The following is an 18,619-nucleotide window of genomic DNA, read 5'->3' on the forward strand; positions in this document are numbered from 1 at the left end:
GTTCTTGGCCCCACCATTTACTAACTTGTGTGCATGGGGATGAGTCACTGATCTCCCCGAGTCCCACGCTGCTCATCCAAGGTGAAAGAGTTGCACTAAATGCCCTCTAAAATCCCTTTGAGGGGGCAGCTAGGTGGCGCAGTGGATAGAGCACTGGCCTTGGATTCAGGAGGACCTGAGTTCAAATCCAGCTTCAGATACATAACACTTACTAGCTGTGTGACCCTGGGCAAGTCACTTAACCCCACTGCCTACCCTAAAAAAAAAATCCCTTTGAGCTTTAAATATAAATCTATATTTCAGTATAGAGCCATCAACTTTATTTTTCCTACACTAGTACAATTTTGCAAACAAACATGAATTCAGTGAGGAGGCAGCAAGGTATTTCATATCTAGATCTAATTAACAAACTTTTACCCACAGAACTTCTCTTTCAATAAAATCAGTTTAAAAATTCAGATTCCTGAGGTTTACAGCTGTAGAATGTGAGGTCTGGTAAGTTCTATGGAGAAGGAAAGGTGCAAGAAACCCACTGGTGGCCATTCACTGACCAACCTTCCTAAACTCCAAGGTCCTCCTCCCACCAGACACTGGCCATAAAATGATGAGTACCTGAGACCACGGCAACTCATTACAACCTATTCCAACATGGAGATGGTTCTGAGCCGCTCCAGAACTGTGAGTTCCCCCACGAATTATATGATGGTTATTCTAAAGAGGGCGTAGACAGGAAAAAAAAAAAGCCTGTCTGTTCTTACCCCAGTTGCTATTGCTCCGGGTCTTCTGTGGGTTTTGGTCTGACCATGACTGGCGGGTTGTCCTTTAAATCCCCACCTTTTCACGACTCCTTGAAAACCTTTGCCAATTCTGGAACCAAACAAAAGGATGACGGTTTAAATTATGAATAAGCCTATAATGCTCTCACTTACCTCATGGCACCTGAGAATTTTAGCAAAGGTCATTATCTTTTACAGCCTTAGCCTAGCAGTTCTTAAACTTCTAACAACCCGACAATTCTGACCAAGACAGATATGTGTATTTAACAGCTCACACACCCTTAGCCTTATCTTGAATTTTATCCTTTCCTGTCCTGTCATTTAATGTGATAAAAATAAAAATATCACTGTTAAAGATCATGACATTATTGTAAGGTAAAAAGTACAATATCATTATTTTACACAGAGTGGGCCTACATAATTCTGATAGTTTATAGGTTATAAAATTAAACTAAAGTGCTGTCAACCACAATAACACAGAAAGGAATGTTTGAATTTCTGAAACAGCAGCACTTTTAATAACATTTTAATTAAAAATTTTAGGTAATATAGAATTTTTAATTAAATTTTAAATAAAGTAGCTTTTGAATCTACAACTTATTCACTTTCTTCTTTTCCTATGCATTTTTATGTACTGATTAGTATACATATGAAGTCATGTAATATTGTTGCTAAATGCATAATTCAAAAGACACGCACACAAAAATATTAAGATTGCCATGTTCTTCTGTGTGATGGAAACTGAACAAAATGAGGTTTTCCTAAGCTTTTTTTTTATTGTGATCATGTAAATTATACACTTAGAAGAAATGAAGGAATAAGTTAGGATTATAGAGAGTTTTATCTTCATAGATTGGTAAGGGAAAGTAGTATTAAGAAGCTTTCTAAAAAGTAGATGTTGCTTTTAATCAGAGGTGTCAAATTCAAATAGAATGGGGGCCACTAAGTCATACATAACATTGCCTACGGGCTACATATTGACTTAGAAAACCATACATTAACATTATTTGTGTTCTGTTGTATTTTTATTTTGTTAAAATCTCCCAATTACAATTTAATCAGTTTCAATCACACTTGGGAGTGCTGAGGGTCTCATGTGTTTGACATCTTAGCTTTTAATAACTCAGAGTACTTAAAAAGCAAATGGTACAAAACTATTCCGGGGATCTGTGATATCAGTGATTTGAGTTCTTCCTCTTGCATCCATTCACCACTGCCATCCTCTGGCTTTTGTCCTCCTATAGATATGTCAAAGGGAATGGGCTGGGTTCCTTCTTTTCCCTTGGACATCACAAGAACAACAATGGAGCACATGAGCAATCCATTCCTTGCTCTTATCCTAAGACCAGCCAACCTTTTCACTTGCATATCTCTTTGATGACATCCTTTACAATCCTTGTTGGAAATGTGCTGCAGTCTACTCACACTCACCAGGTAGTGCCCCTGGATTACCCTCTGAGTGATAATCATTCTCAATTCTTCAGACAGCAGTACAGGATTCCAGGTGTTACAGCCACAACATACTAGTTTTAAAAGGTGAGCCTCTGTTTCAGAAAGAAGGTTAAAGGAATCCTGCCATCTCCAAAAGTAACACCTAGAACAATCTCCTTGTCTTGTTCAATTCTAGCCCTGACTCACTGTCCACACGTGGTGCCTGCCTAAGATGTTTGATGTCACTGTTGTATGGCCCAAGACATAAAGCTCATACAGTAATGATACCCCAAATGCCAAACTGAATTTCCTGTAAATTTTAGAAGTTGATAAATAGATTCATGAATAAAGTGGAAGCCAGGGAAATTTTTTTAAAAGTATGTGAAATTATATCCATTTCTGCTATGTCATTTCATCCTCAGATTAACCAGACATAATTTCATGGAAGAGTTGGAAGTACAAAACAAATTCTATCTCTACCTCTTCATATCGAACAGATGCAAGGTACTAGAAACTGCTGAAGTAAAATCCTATCTGAAACCCACGAATAGAAAATGCTATGTAAGAATTGTGAAAGAATCTTTTTGTAAAGTAAATAATTGATTTTCAATTTATATGCTTTGTAAGGTTTAATTTTTAAATACTGAGCTTCCTTCAATCATAGTACATGTAAAGTAAATTTCAAAATCAATCTACAAGTATTTATTGAGCATATGGGACATTATTCTAGGCACTATAATTACATGATATGTAATAATATATAAACTCTCTGTGGGTAGTAACTGTGCAACATTCTTTCAGACCCCTGATATGAGGGACCTAAAAGAAGAATGAGGCATAGTCAGTCTTCACAGGAAGTTTATAATATTGGGGAGATGAAAAGAATAAAAATAGTAATGGAGTTAAAAGCATGGTGCAATTTCCCAAATATAATCTAACTAACTATACTATGCCTAGTCAATTCTGAGACCAGTTTCAGTGTCTTATCTGCAGCAGTTGTCCAAGAAAAATACGCTGAGGGACAAGCTTTTGGGCTGTCTCTGTCTACATATCACTGTGTTTTGGTGGCTTACATAGACAAGTGTCCAATTATCTATCAAAGTAGATACATGAAAGAGGGACATATATTCCCCCAAAGGATTTGCCAATATCTTGTAATATGGCTAGGGCGAAGCTCAACTGAAAGAGTCCCAAAGATGGCACCGTCCTCAAGATGTTAATGTTTACAGATGACTTAAGACAGGCTAGTGGATAAAGACGTTGTTTTAGAGAAATCAACAATTGTGCTGCCTTTATAAAAGACGGTAGTTTTACACAAAAAGCTGTAGCTCAGTTGTTGAATCACCAGCCAATATTTGTACTAAGTTAGATTGTTTTACACCCTTCTGATACTCAATTACACACATACCAGGGTATGCATAACTATTTCATTTTTGCTTCAGAATCCAAAGTAATGCTTTTTTTTTCTGATCAAAGGGCTAAGATAAGCATCTGACAGTCACATAATATAAAATCTATACTCTATGACTAGATGTAAGAGACTGATTGAAGTTGATGAACAACATTTAGAGCAGCGAGGCATCAAACTCGGCCCTGGGCAGCTTGCTGCCCCTCCCCCCAGCCCCCCAAAGTACTTTCCAAGAAAAAAATGACATTAGATCTAAAACTGAAATCCCATTAAAAAATCTGCCTGTATTTTTACTGCCTAATAGTTGGTAGAAAGCTTTAGAGAGCTTTTCAAGGTAATTTTAGTTAAACTTATTCTCTTGACAAAACTCTTTCTCCCCCCCACCTTCCCTTCTCTGTAAATTATAGAAGATAATTTAGTTCACTTTAAGAATAAATGATCTAAGATGACAGTGGTGCACTAACAATACTAATTATCTATGCCTAATTACAGACTGTTTTTCAATCTAAATGTTCTACCACATACAATGGAAACCTCTTCAATAAATAACTTTAAACAAAAGGCTAAAAATCAGGCTTGCTAAATTACTGGCTTACTTGAGAGAACAGAGAATAGAGTACAACTGCTGATTTCTGGTTGATGCAGGTATTATGTGAACTTAGCATTTCTAACCATTCTTTCTACAGACAAAAATAAATAATAACCTTTACTTTGTTTAAATGGAAAACCTAAGAAAACAATCTGGTAAGTAATTTATAAGCATCTAAGACAACTTCACAGCAAAAGTTCCAATAACACAGGGGGAACCAGTGCAGGATGTCAGATAACAAAAAGTAAGAACAGGCTGAAAACTAGCTGGACATCAAGGGATGTTTCACAGTGTCATCACGAAGCCTTTCTAACACTTGCAAACTGTCCACTAGAAGGTTCTCCCTAGTCCTCAGCAGAGCACCTGGCACACAGTAGGTGCTTACTGAATGCATACGGATTGACTGCTACATGCACATTTACTCCCTTGTACAATCACTCAATCCATAGGCATGTATTAAGAGCCCCTTTCTCACCGGACCCTGGGCTAAATGACCTCGATACAAAGATGAAAACAAAACTTGGCTTCAAGCTTGCAGCTACTGGGGGAGAACAAGGGTTTATGCATGGGTTTATGGTGTTTTTTTTAAAGTATATACAAAAAAGTACAAGATTGTTTTGAAGAGGAGGGTGTTCTAACAGGCAGAAGATGGAACGTGAACTGAACAGTCATAGGAAAGAGATGGAGTGTCATGGGGAAGCTGTGAAGGCCAGTTCACCTAAGACATAATATGGCTGGAAAGGTAGGCTAAGGCCAGGCTTCTGAGAGCCTAATAGGACTCTGTATGTGACCACACGGGGAAGACGGAGTCCCTGTGCTCTAAGAGGATGGCTAGAGGCTGCTTGGAAGACTGTCCGGGGAAGGGAGGGACCTCAGCAGGGAGGCCTCCAAGTAGGAGGCCACTGTAACAACCAAGGTGGGAGATGCTAAACGCCTCAAAGAGGAGGTGGAAAGAAGGGGGCTTAGCTGAGGGATGGGGTAGCAGCACTAACAAGACTTGGCAATGACTGGCTAAAGAGGGAGAGAAAGAGAACAGGGCTTGAGGAAGAGCCGAAGGATCTGCAAAAGGGAAAGCGATTGGCTCAAGTCCCACACAGGTGACAATCTGATAAGCTAATCACAGAGCCTAGATGTCCCACTGCTCTTTGCAAATGGCCATCTTGTCAGCACCAACAAAGTCTGTGAATGCTGACCCTGAACAAAAAACAAAAAGCCTTCTGAAGTTAAATCCCCAGACAGCAAAACATATTTGCAATAAAGAAAACCTACCTACCATTCGCTGATCCTGAAATGTACTGCCCCCAAATGCTTTGCTCAGGTGATTTATAAGAAAAAACTGTCATGGATAGTAACATTTTATCTTCAAAAGTAATTTAAAAGATGAACCAATAGTTCAAGGACGTCAGGGCTTTTATAAGACTTGCAAATCCTACTATTTTGAAGTCTTCAAAGCCTTCAGAAGGCTTGCTAGCACCTGCCCTGTACCCTACATTCCCTCATATTTGCAAATATCTGAGAAGGACATACGTAATCAGCAAGTTATGACATTGTAGGGCTCTTTGCTCCATTTAAACATCCATTTACTGCTGAGGATTAACCCACTTTCATCCTTCAATGTTCAACCCCTCTTCAATCTCCAGACAACTGAACCTCTAACCTCAGAGACTGAGGTTAAGAAAAATGCCGGACAGGGAATCAGGAGAACTGAGTTTTCTTCCCAGCTCTGCAGCGGACGGTGTGACCTCATAAATCGCCTCCTTCCTTCCTGAATCTCAGTTTTCTCCTTTGTAAAATGCAGCGTTGGACTCTGTGACCTCTCATGGGATGATTCTTCACAGAGCTGACCAAGAGCTGACCAAAGCTGCCATAACTGCCCAGATGATTCCAAATGTGCAAAAACACCTTTTTCCCAACCCTGTTTTCTACATGTTTTCACGAGTGGAGAGGAGAACGGGGAGAATAACTGCTCCGTGCTGGACCACATGCTGTTGAGTCATTTCAGTTGTGTCCCACTCTCCATGACTCCATTTGGGGTTTTCTTGGCAAAGATACTGGAGTGATTTGCCAGTTCCTTCTCCAGCTTGTTTTACAGATGAGGAAACTGAGGCAAACAAGGTGAAGTGACTCACCCAGGGTCACACACCTAGGAAGTGTCTGAGGGCAGATGTGAACTCAGGAAGAGGACATGGTGCCAAACCTGGTGCTCCATCCACTTTGACACCTACTTGCCCCTTGCCACCTAGTGGGCCACACGGCTGACCCTAATTCAAAACGTACTCAGCGATGATCAGTTTTAAAAAACAGGAGCTAAGAGATGCTATGGATGGAATAGCTAGGCTTTTAGATTTCATTTTCATTTCCAAATAAGTAAGGAGCAACCATGGGGACATAAAGGAACGTCTTATCTATCCCCACTTCCTGGCCTACTTTCCATACACAAAGACCACAAATATATCACTGACACAGGTTCAAAGCTTATCCCAAGAGCTGACAGAGCAACTGCTTCATATTTACCAGAGGGGGAAAAAACCACCACTATCTTCTAAAGTCCTGGAGGGGAGAGGCCTAACTTCCATCACTAAAACCATACTACAGCAGTCATAGTAACACAAATGATAACTCAAACTGGCAGAATTTGATACAATGGAACCACTCCCACTATTAGGCCAGGAATAAACTCTAGAGTTTTGGGATTTGGTTTTTTTTTGGACAAAACCTACATACAAAGACTTCTTTGCATCAACAGTTTTCAAGTTAAACCCAGAGTGAGCTAGATAAAAGAGTTGTATTTCAAAGACCAGGACTTTCCAATGCCTTGTAACAGTGATGCTGTCAAAATCCTTCTATCAAAAATGTGTTTGATATATAGAAGATAGGGAGTCTCTCCTATGCTGCTGAAATTGAATCGAAATCTTCTCAAAACATTAAATGAGCAAATACCTACGGCAGAAAAATAAAAACAATCTGTTGTTGAGAATGTGGATCCCCCTCCTACTCCAAATCAGCTTCACATAAGAACAGTCACTCAGGATTTGGCATGTTTTGAAAAAGCATACTTAAAAATATCAATGCGTTTTTATTAGACTCAAAATACCAATTTCAACTTGATTACTTAAATAGAGAGTAGTATCCAAAGTACCTCAATACTATCTGAACTGACTTCATGTTGCTGTTATTATAAAGAATCTATTAAAGCATTTTACCTTAAAGAGTGGGTGGCCTCTAGCTTACCATCACACACACACACACACACACACATACATACACACACACACACACACACACACACACACACACACACACACACACACACACACACAGAGGCATTTAAAAAGCTACATGTAATTTGGATTAAAAAAGAAAAAGTCCTACTCGATTTTTAAAAGCCCTGAATAGCCTCGGGTCTGTGAAAATAAGTAAACAGATCCCACCTGCACCATGGTAATTTCTGCAAGCCCAAGAGAAAGTTCTTGCTTCTGTGTATGTCTTAGCTCAGCAACTAAATCTGGAACTTGAAGACAGTCAACGTTGGGAATATTTAAGAACGCTGGGAGACTCAGTTTTCCTTGCAGGCAAACGTCACAGTTTTCATTTCACAATCAAAACATGAACATTAGTATTAAGGAGGAAATTAGACTTCAATTTAAATCATTTTTTTCCTTTATCCAAAGAAAAGGGAGATACTGAAATTAGCCACTTTTTAAAGAATCCAATTTTCAGGTTCATTTTAACCAAAGTATTGGTATTAACATGATCACTTTTATATAGGATGCTACTTGAAAACACGAGCAAAGCAGTGAAATACTAGCTTCTTTATAAATGGCATTTTTGTGTTATAAACTGAACAAATTTAGAAGTAAAAGAGGGAAATGCCACGGTGAACATGACAAGGACAATGAAAGCGGCTCCATCAGAAAGGCCGTTTCAAGCCTTGCTTATTCTGTGGCACCTGAGTCTTCCTACTGTCTCAAAGTGACCTCCAGACCATCTCACTACACAAAGGGATCCAGAAAGGCCTCAAACTCCAAAGTGAAAAAAAAAAACATTTTTTCCATCAAAAGAGTCCTACCCAATGCTGTAGTCTGAAGGCAAGAAGACTTGCGAGGTTAATACTGGCCGTCTGCTTATACCTGTAATGGAACCACGTGAGGCCTCAGTTTCCTCATTTGTAAAACCAGGAAGTGTTCCTCAGTGACCTCGAAGGACGACCTCTACGGTCCTAAACTGACCCATTTGACCTTAGAAAAGCAGGAGCCAATAAATAAGTAACTCAAGTTGAAAAGTACAGGAGAACATAAGGGCATGGAGGCAGAAAATGAAGCAAAATCATGAAAGAAACATGGAGAAGGGCCTGGCTGAAGTCAACCAGCAAACCTGACCCCACCGCAGAAGAGAGTTGTGCTCACCCAAGAGGAAACTGAGGGCTCCTCTAGTCAGATCTTTTTCAAGGGCAAAGGGAATTTTCCCCAAGAGCTGATAATCATACTTCTAGAAATCCACACTGAAACTTTCACATACATCATTTCCACTAGAGTAATAGGTAATCTCATCATGTACTGAGGAAGGAATGGAAATTATCCGAAAAAGGCTCTGGCAAACCAAATCCTTGCCAGAGACACCAGAGTGGAAAGAGCACTTGGTTCAAGGGACCCAAGTTCAAATTGTGTCTGCCTGTATAACCCTGGGCAAGTAAGTCACCTGAATATGCTGTGCCTCAGTTTCCTATTTTGTAAAATAAGGAGGATAGGGTACATTCAGGTGTGACACATGCAGCCCCAGATTGAAAGCAAGCTACAACACTCCCAAATGGTGCCCATGCCAGATTAAAATATCATTCCTGTCTGATTTTAATGTTGATGTATTAATAAAAAAGTAATGAGCACGCTGGTCCTGCAGTCAATATGCAGCCCACAGTGATTCTTGTCAACAGTTTTTAGAGGCTCTCATGTCTACCTTAGTTCGACACCCCTGGACAAACAATTGCTCTGCTCCCTTCGGCCCCAAATCCATGTAATCTAAGGCTCCTCGACACCTGGGATTCACATTTCTAAGCAAAGGGGAGCCTGGAGCCCGCCCATCTTTCCAGACTGACTTCCTGCTGCTCTGCCCCACGTTCCACATTCTACCTCACCTTGCCCGCCTGATGTGCCCGATGTGACACTCTGTCCCCCACATGGTTCGCTGCCTTTGCCAAGGCGTCCGCCCTGCCTGAGATGGTCCACCTCTTAGGCTCCTCCCTCCGTTTTAAGGCGAGGTCCAAGGGTCTACAGGTGTCTACCACCACAAAAATGCTGCTACAAATACTGGAACCCGTGGAACATTCCCTTCCCTCCTCACCACCATCCCAGCATTTAACCTCCTGGGAGGACACGCATAATCTGAACTTTCATGTTGCTGCCCATAAGCATATTAGGCATATTCAGAAATTCACGCCAGTGTCTTCACATGATTGCATAAAAATTGCCTCAGTACAAGTTACAAAGAGGAGTAGCAAGACAGCAATAGTATTTTCATAATTAGTTGAGCTACTTCTCCTGGACTTGTGATTTCATTTGCATAGGAAACTCTCCAGTGAGGAACTGATCTCAATCAATGCAGGGCAACACATTCTCTGGAACTTGGAGTCTAACCAAGGTGCCTGGAGCCATGAGGGGCCCCCCTGCTGGGATACGACACAGTAGAGCTTGAAACCTGGTCTTCCCAGCTCCAGGGTGAGCTCTCTGGATGCTTCCTGCAGCCTGATGCTAACACTAAAAATATTCAAGTGATCCTCTGAATCACAGATCTGACTTTTCCTGCATCACCACAATGGATGGGGGTTCTAGGTTCTTCTAGTTCTTCATAACTGATTATTTGCTCAAATACACACTGCCGCGCCCCCCCCCATGCTGCCTATTCCTTAGCTCCATTTTAGTTGGAATCAGTGGCCTTCATGTTCTAATGTTTTCAAACACTTAATGTTCAATAATATTTAAGCGTAAGATTTTAAATAAATATTCTCTAGTGGCTTCTAGACACACTAAGGAAGATATATGAAGAGAAGAGAAAGAGCCCCTCAGTGGACTTACGTTTTGGCCGTGACGTCCACGTACTGTCCCGGGCGGAAGTGAGCAGCATACAGAGGTGTGCCTTTAGAAAGGAAAAACTTTCCATGAGATTTCTCAACCCGGAAAACAAATTCATATCCAGAATGTTCCCTGAGTTGTCCCACCAAGCCTCGGCTGCCCGCTTATCCAGAAGAGGCCATCTGCTTTGGGGTCCACTCCTTCTACTGGTGAGACCCTCCAGCAGTCTCCATTCAAGGGTGTACCAGGCCAACTGGCCTTCCCTCCTCTCTGGGCTCCACACTGGATTCTCCAGCCTTGGCCGCCACGCTCCCACAAAAAGTACCTCCCCCTCCCTCAAGGGCCAGGCCTGTCTTGGTTTTTCTTGTGTTAGATGCACATTAAGTGTTTAATAAATGATTATTGTCATGACCATACTATACAGAGAAAGCCTAGCCACCGGCAAATCCCAAACAAAAATGAATTATACCTATACACCAGCTGTGTTTCTGAAAACATGCACAAAAATAAAAAGTACTAAAGAAATTGTTTATTCAAGAGAACTCTGTGATGAATCATTTTAAAAAACAAGACTTATTTTGTAATATGATATGAAATATCACCCCAAGCATTTTTAAAAATCAACAATTGCCTTTTAGGAGAATTATCTAATTTTTGATGCAAATTCACCAATTAGCCACCAAGATTTACAGAGCACTTTTGTTCTCAGCATCACGAGAGGTACTCAGAATCACAGAACCTGGTTTCTGCCTCAGCTAGCTCTGATTTCATTGATGTGGTTAATCTCTCTGAAGAGACACATCCAAAAGAAGCCACTCACAGCTTCCCACCAATCTTTGATAAAAGTCCAGCCCAGCATGCCCAGGGGCCTTGCTCTGGATATCCTGCCATCATACAGATACCAAAAGAGGAAGCAGGCTGCCCAATGGTTATCCCCCTCTCATTGTGGGACTGGCCCACCTCTTTTACTGGCCATGTGTCTGTCTGATGTTATCTGACGTGTTTGATGCCATTTCGACCAGGCCATTCTTTGTTGTGATATGCTACAACCTATTCATGCCCACCAAATGCATTCCCTAAGTGCCTTCTACGTGCCAGCCACTGGGCGTACCAATACAACCAATGAAATAACGCTTACTCATGAGGAACTTACGTTCTGATTGGGAGACAACAAGGGAGACCCACAATGTGAATTAAATACAACTAAATGCAAAGTAGTTGAACACAAAGTCATTGGAGAGGAAAGGTTCTAATGCTTGATGGGGTCTGGAAAGACTTGGAAGCATACCTTCTACACTATGGAGAAGCTGCTGCTTGAGCTGCTCATCGAGGGAAGTCAGAGATTCTATGGGGTGGATATGAGAAGGGAACTATGTTCTTTGGGGGTCCTAAAATTTCAATTCTTTAGAGCAGAGATGTCAAACTTGGAGCAGGTAAAACTTCCAAGTGTGGCTGGAACCAGATTAAAATGTAATTGAGAAGTATTTAACAAATAAATATACAGGACAACACAGCTAATGTTAACTTGAGGTTTTATAAGTCAATCTGTGGCCTGCAAGAATCATACCACAGTATGATGTTCTATGACTCCCAGTCATACATAATTACTTGAACAACTGTCCTGGTGCAGGCTGCTTATAGTAGCTAGATGGCTGGACCTGGAGTCAGGAAGACCTGAATTCAAAGCCAGATCACAGTTACTAGCTGTGTGACCTTGGACAAGTCACCTAATCTGTCTGCCTCAGGTTCCTCATCTGTAAAATGTAATAGCACCCATCTCTCAGGGTGGTTGTGAGGATAAAATAGAATATTTGGAAAGTGCTTTGAAAATCTTGAAGCACTATATAAATTCTAGTTATTACTACTATTGTTGTTGTAATTTAAAAAACAGGTCTTTGTTTCAGGGAAAACGAATTTTTCCAAGGCAATTTGGCCTGTTCTCCCCTAGGGCCTTTTCATGTGTTAGCCCAGTTCACCGTTTGTCCGCCTTCATCTGCCCAAGATATTCACGTACTGATAGAAAAGCCCTGCCGGCTGTCTATCTGTCTGCTAATCAGAAACCGGGCAACAGGCATCCTCCACCCACTTTGTTTTTGCTGTGGATGGAGTCAGCCTGAAGTTCTGTAATGCTCCTAGGCTTGATGTAATCATTAGCACACAATCAGGGACAAGCAGGTCTGTGCTGGATGGCCTCCCCAATAACAAGGAACAACTTTGGAGAGCAAGAATCTCACTGTTTTGTGTCTCATTCGATAAAGAGAGGATCAAACAAAACTCTCCATTTGTTACATCTTTCAAAGCATCTTACACAATTCTGACATCAATGAGAATTCTCTTAATGGAGGAGAACCTTTTAATAGAGCATTCTGTTCTAAGGGATCAATTGTTTCTTTGGAGTCCAACAATAAGCCCCATGGGATGCTGCATTCTTGGCAGGCCATGGGATTTTGCAATTTCCTCCCCATGGGATGTCTCCTCCATGACAGAGTGAGCTCCTTGAGAGTAGGCCTGTCTGCTCAGTGAACCATTTGCACACGGAGTGAGTGCTTAAAAAATACTGCATTCACTGGTACCTTTCAGTCAGCCTTGTGGTCTGCTCTTGAAAGCCATAAAACAATTTTCTGACTTTTCTCTTCTATACTTTCAAGGTTAGTTTCAATATATATGTATATTAGTCTCAAAGATTTTTGTAGAGGTGGTAAGTAGGCATATGGGTCAATATTTTACATTTTTTCTTTTTGGCAACAACAAAATTCACACTCTTTCCCAAGCTGTTCATATCTTTCTGCTTCCTGTATCTTCAGAATCAATCCTTCAACACTTTCAAATTCCTGTTGTCTCTAGTATGGACTTCCTCCTCTGCGCATATTTCTTCTAGCCCAGGGGCTTTCTATTTTTATTTTCTTAGGTACCATAGCTCACTGGAGTCGGAGTGCAAATGTGGTTGTTCTACCATCCGTGATAAAGAAAACAGTAATTTAAGGATTGATCTTCATAGATTTTTTCCCCTCTACTTTGTACTCTCGGTTTCATCCTTAATTAGATGTTTTCTAGATGACTAGGTTAGTTGGACATTGCAGGAGAGCTTTGCAAACGTGCCTTTTCTCTCCACTATTTCTCATTATTTTGAGATGACCCTGTATGTAACCTAATCTTTCATCATCCTTTGTAAAAAACCAAGTTCATCTTTTAACTCATTTGCTACTGGCTGTCATTTTATTCAGTTTTGCCAGAAAGGACTCCTTTTTTTTACTGTTTGAGGTGATTTCAAAGTTCTTTTGATTTCATTATGGCAATGGACTGAAAACAGTTTAACTTCTAAGGAAACAGTATCATCTGTGTTGGCATTTATTATTCTATCTACTTCCTATTTTTTCAGCTTCAGTAGCATTTAAAAATAGATCAAGTTGGAGTTCTCAATTGAATGGCATATCTCAATTTTATTCTTCCTTTTAATTTAGCATTTATCTTGACATCTGTGCTAACAAGTTGATGATCTGACCATACAGAGCTAATTCAGAAATGACTTACATCAGTAACTAGTTATTTTCTGAGGGTTAAGATATGATTAACTTCAGTTTTGCGATATGATCTAGAACTCACTATATCTGATACCTCTAAAATCTCTGCTTGAATGAGAGGCTTCTATATTGTCTCCTTAATAAAAGGATTTGTTCTGTAAAACCTGGACTCAGACAAGAGGCCGAACCCAAGGGCCTCGAGGCCACGAGGCCACCAGTTCCCTGGCTAACCCCGTGTCAACCTAATTGGGAAATGTTTAATAAAACGAATAAAAGTACAGTGCAACACAGATAACGTTAATCAATATGCAGCCTGCCCAAAACTCTTTCTATTAGAATTTGATACCCCTATTAAATATCCTTAGCCTCTCTCATTTTTTGCTCCAGACTCTTGTTTCACCACCCATGTTTTCTACCCTTTCTCCTCACGCCCTTTGTGCTGATATCAAGGAGTGGAGACTCTTATCAAGCCTTAGTAGAATTTTTCTACTTCCTCATTCTCAGCAAGCTTTATTGAAGTCAAACTGTCTTCCTAGCTATTTCCAGTCATCTAGAGGCCCAGTCTGATTGCCTGTTGATCCATCTTTTAGATGTTAAGACACCCCCTCTTTCATCTCCACCTCATTGGCCTAATTACTTTCAAACTATTCATTTAATGGAACATCCTAACATATAAATGATGAACTTCAAAAATTAAATGCTGCTTTTTAGAATGGCTTTTCCACATACGTAGCTCTCAGTACTGCAGAAAGCAGTATTCCTCCTGTTATTAAAAATGACGTTTGCTATAAAATGCCCCAAGGAAAAATAAAAATTTAATTTGTCTCTTGTGATTAAATCATGTAAATTTTATATATATGAATAAATGTTTAGTGTCTTGTACTTTGCTCGAATTTTACCAAAAGGACTGGCATCAAACCAATTATGCTTCAGGTATTTTCATCTCCCCTACAATTGACTACAAATCACCTCAATTAATCAATAAACATTTATTAAATGCCTACTATGTGCAAAGTACTGTGCGAAGCGCTAGAATTAATTCTTTAGTTACCTGGTTTAATGATAGCATTATCAGTCACATGAAATGATGAGAATTTCTGTTTTGGCGGCACTCCAACGTCTCTGTACATTTTCATTAACGATTCAGATTTCTAGGAGGAAAAAAGTACTCATTAAGGGACATAAAGCACATGAGATGAGTATTCAACTAAAGACATATACTAGGCTAACACCGCCCATGACACTAAGCCACTTTTCTACTGCCCTTCTTGACCGTATAGATCTCCAGGCAGAGGGCACCTGAGAGTTATTTAGCCAACTCCCAGATTCTAAGGGGGTCAAAGGAGAACTCAAAAGCAGGTGCCAAGAGCTGGCTCCACCCTGACAATGCTGCATCCCTGGTCCTCCTCTCCAGCACTGGCTATACCTTCTCTCACAGACCTTGAACCACTTGGCCTAGAAGAGCAGCTGGAAATCTTTTGCTCCCCAGCACCATTTTGGACTCTCCCATACACTCCCAAAGGCAGTGACCTCTCCTTCGCTGAGATCCAGTCATGAATGCTGTGGGGGGCTGTACACTGCCCCCTTTTCTGCTCATTCTCTCTTCTTTCTCCAGCTCAGCTGTGGCTCACATTCTGCACTAAGAGACTTCAAGATTTCCAGCTTCCCAATTCCTCAACCCCCTTCAATTCCACAACCTTCTTTACTCCACCTCAGCCACACCTAAGAATGATCACACCTGGATGATACTGTTTCTCACAAATGTTCTCTTTAATTAACTTCCTTACTTAGAAACTCTGACAGCTTTCTGTTTGACCCAAATTACCTTTCACTCCATGTCTCTATCCTTCACCCTTCCTATTTTTGCCCTCATCAATAAGTCGATAAGCATTTATTAAGCACCTACTATATGCCAGACACTAGGGATACAAAGAAAAGTAAGACAGTCCCTGTCCTCAAGGAGCTCACAATCTAATGGGGAAGATAACAAGTACACACACACACACACACACACACACACACACACACACACCACACACACCCCCCAAGCTATGTACAAAATAAATAGAAAATACTTAACAGGGAGAAGCCACTAGAATGAGGAGGGATTGGGAAAGGCTTCCTATAGCTGGGCTTTTCATTGGGACTTAAAGGAAGCTCAGTAGTCAGAATGAAGGAGGGAGAGCACATTCCAGGCATGGGATCCAGCCAGAGAAAATGCCTGAAGCTGAGGGATGGAGGGTCTTCTTTGTGAAAAAGAAAAGGAGATAAGTGTCACTGTATCAAAGGAGACATTCACAGGTGTAAATGAGAGGGCTGGAAAGGTGGGGGAGGAGGGAGTTTGAGGGCCTCCATGAAGGGCTTTGAATATTAAAAAGAAGATCTGTATTGGGTCCTGGAAGTGACAGGAAGCCTCTGGAGTTAACTGAGTAGAGGGGTGATGTAACTGGACCTGCACTTTAGAAAATCACTTTGGTGGCTGAATGGAAGATGGACTGAGTGGGGAGACTTGAGGCAGGCAGGCCCCCCAGCAGCTATGGCAATAGCCCAGGTGGGAGGTGATGAGGACCTGCACCAGAGTGGGAACAGGGTCAGAGGAGAGGAGGGGGCGTATCGGAGAGATGTGGGGAAGTTGAAATCGACAGGCCTTGGCAGCAGCTGGGATTTGGGGGTGATAGTGAGGAGTCCAGGACGACCCCTAGGTTGTGAGCCTGACGGACTGGGAGGAGGGTGGTGCTCTCTACAGTAATGGGGAAGGTAGTAGGGAGGAGGGTCTGGGGGAAAGACAATGTTTTGGATACAGTGAGTCTAACAAGTCTACTAGACGTCCAGTTTGAGATGTCTGAAAGGCAGTTGGAGTTGTGAGAATGGACATCAGCAGAGAGACTGGGGCAGGATGGGTAGATTTGGGAATCATCAGCGTGGAGATGGTCATTAAATCCATGAGATCACCCAGTGAAATACTAGAGAGGGGAGAAGAGAAGAGGGCCCTGGACAGGGCGTCAGAGCCCTGCAAATCCTTCCACTCCATCAGCCCTTTCTCAGCCATCACCAGGGTTCTGGCTTCCCTTTCTTCCTTTTCCAATCTTGGCATCCCCATTGGCCGTTTCAACTCCACACTGTCCTCTGCTCTAAAATGCCCCTTCTTCCTGTTGCTGCTTGGTTTTTTGTTGTTTTTTTTTTAGCCAGACCTCAACCCAGGCCTCTTCTCCCTGCTTCCTTTGCTTCTACTCACACCTGACACAGCTAGTCTCCAAACGGTGTTTCCTGGGTCCATTATAAATCCTGGTTCTCCAGCTTCATCCAAGCAGCCCTCTCTGGTCCATCCGTTCCCTGGGAGCTCTTACCACACACAGCTACAACTCCCTCTCCTCACATTCTCTTCATTTTAAAAGCTCCTGCCTCCTTTCTTCTGCAGTCTCTCACAGGAGGCGGCCCTTCTCTTTGTTTGGGCCATCCCTTCACCCTCTCCCTCTCATATTCTCCAGCAGGTTGCTACCCTAACCATCTTCGACCTCTCCTATGTACTGTCCCTCCCCTATCGGCCCTTGTCTCTCCTCTCACAGACAGCACCTTTCAGGAGCTCAAAGCCTCTTGCCAAGATTCTTGCAGCAGGCTTCTGATTGGTCTCCTGCCTCAATCTCTCATCACTTCAGTCCATCCCACCCAAGCATGCTAAAGTGATTCTCTCTTCAGTGCAGATGGAGCACATCATTTCCCTGCTCAGCCACCTCCAGGGGCTCCCTACTGACCTGCCTTCAGAACCAGGCCTGAACGACCTCTCTAGCCTCATTGGACATTACTTCTCTCAGCAATCCATCCAGACCAGCCTCTCAGTTCCTGTTTCTGCAGAGTCCATCTCCTATGCATGTAAAGCACTCCCCCCTCACCTCTGCCTCAAGAAACCTTTCCTTCAAGACTAGCTCAAGCACTGCCTTCTACTGGAAGCCTTTCCTAATCCCTCCAAAGGATTCCATATTTATTTCCAGATGGTGTTCACTTCCACCTGACCTTCATTTTAGCCTGTCCTGAACCAGGCCATATAATAATGATAACAACAGTAACAACCAGCATTTATATACACTTTGGGGCAGCTAGATGGTGCAGGGGTTAGAGTGCCAGGCCTGGAGTTAGGAAGACCTGAGTTCAAATCTGGCCTCGGACATTTACTAGCTGTGTGACCTTGGGCAAGTCACTTAACCCTGTTTCCTCATCTGTAAAAGAGCTGGAGAAGGACATGGCAAACCCCTCCAGTATCTCTGCCAAGAAAACCCCAAATGGGGTCACCAAGAGTCAGACACAAATAAAACGACCCAGCAAGTACAGCACTTTAAGGTTTGCAAAGTACTTTACAAACATTACTTCATTTTACCCTCACAAAGATCTTTAAGAGATGGGTACTGTTGTTATCTCCACATTACACTAGGAAATGGGTCAAGTGACCTTCATAGGGTCACATGGCTAGTGTCAGAGGCAACACCTGAACTCGGGTCTTCCTGACCCCAAAGTCAGCCAATTAGGCACCATTTTTTACACCACATTTTCTCTTCTCTGCCCTTGGGCTCTAGGAAGCAGGCTGCCAGCTCCTTCCCAATTCAGCACAGTATCTATCCACCCTGCTTCTCCATACAGGATGTGCAGAAACTGTGATAAAGAAAGTTAAGATATTTCTGTGAACTTAAACTAGAAATTAATTCATTTGGGTTAATCTCCATTTTGGGGATGCAAATAAGATTACTGGCCATCCATGTGTTTGTTAGTTTCTTTAATCAAATCAAAACCTATATGAGATCCCCTCTCCCCCATCTCTAATTCCCCTTCTGTCCTTT

At 41.8% G+C, this 18,619-nt stretch overlaps 1 protein-coding gene across 1 annotated transcript in view; it reads right to left on the minus strand.

Annotated features, from left to right (window-relative positions):
* MRPL3 (mitochondrial ribosomal protein L3) overlaps window positions 1–18,619 on the minus strand; it is a 45,150-nt gene that overhangs the window by 9,863 nt on the left and 16,668 nt on the right. The window contains exons 5-7 of the mRNA XM_020987266.2: window positions 14,842–14,941; window positions 10,273–10,333; window positions 759–867 (exon numbers count right to left, since the gene is read on the minus strand). Of these exons, the coding sequence (XP_020842925.1) occupies window positions 759–867; window positions 10,273–10,333; window positions 14,842–14,941 (270 nt within the window). The remainder of the gene's footprint in view (window positions 1–758; window positions 868–10,272; window positions 10,334–14,841; window positions 14,942–18,619) is intronic.

Source organism: Phascolarctos cinereus, unplaced genomic scaffold (genome assembly GCF_003287225.1).
Source record: "Phascolarctos cinereus isolate Bilbo 61053 unplaced genomic scaffold, phaCin_HiC Scaffold_1;HRSCAF=81, whole genome shotgun sequence".
NCBI classification, from domain to species: Eukaryota; Metazoa; Chordata; class Mammalia; order Diprotodontia; family Phascolarctidae; genus Phascolarctos; species Phascolarctos cinereus.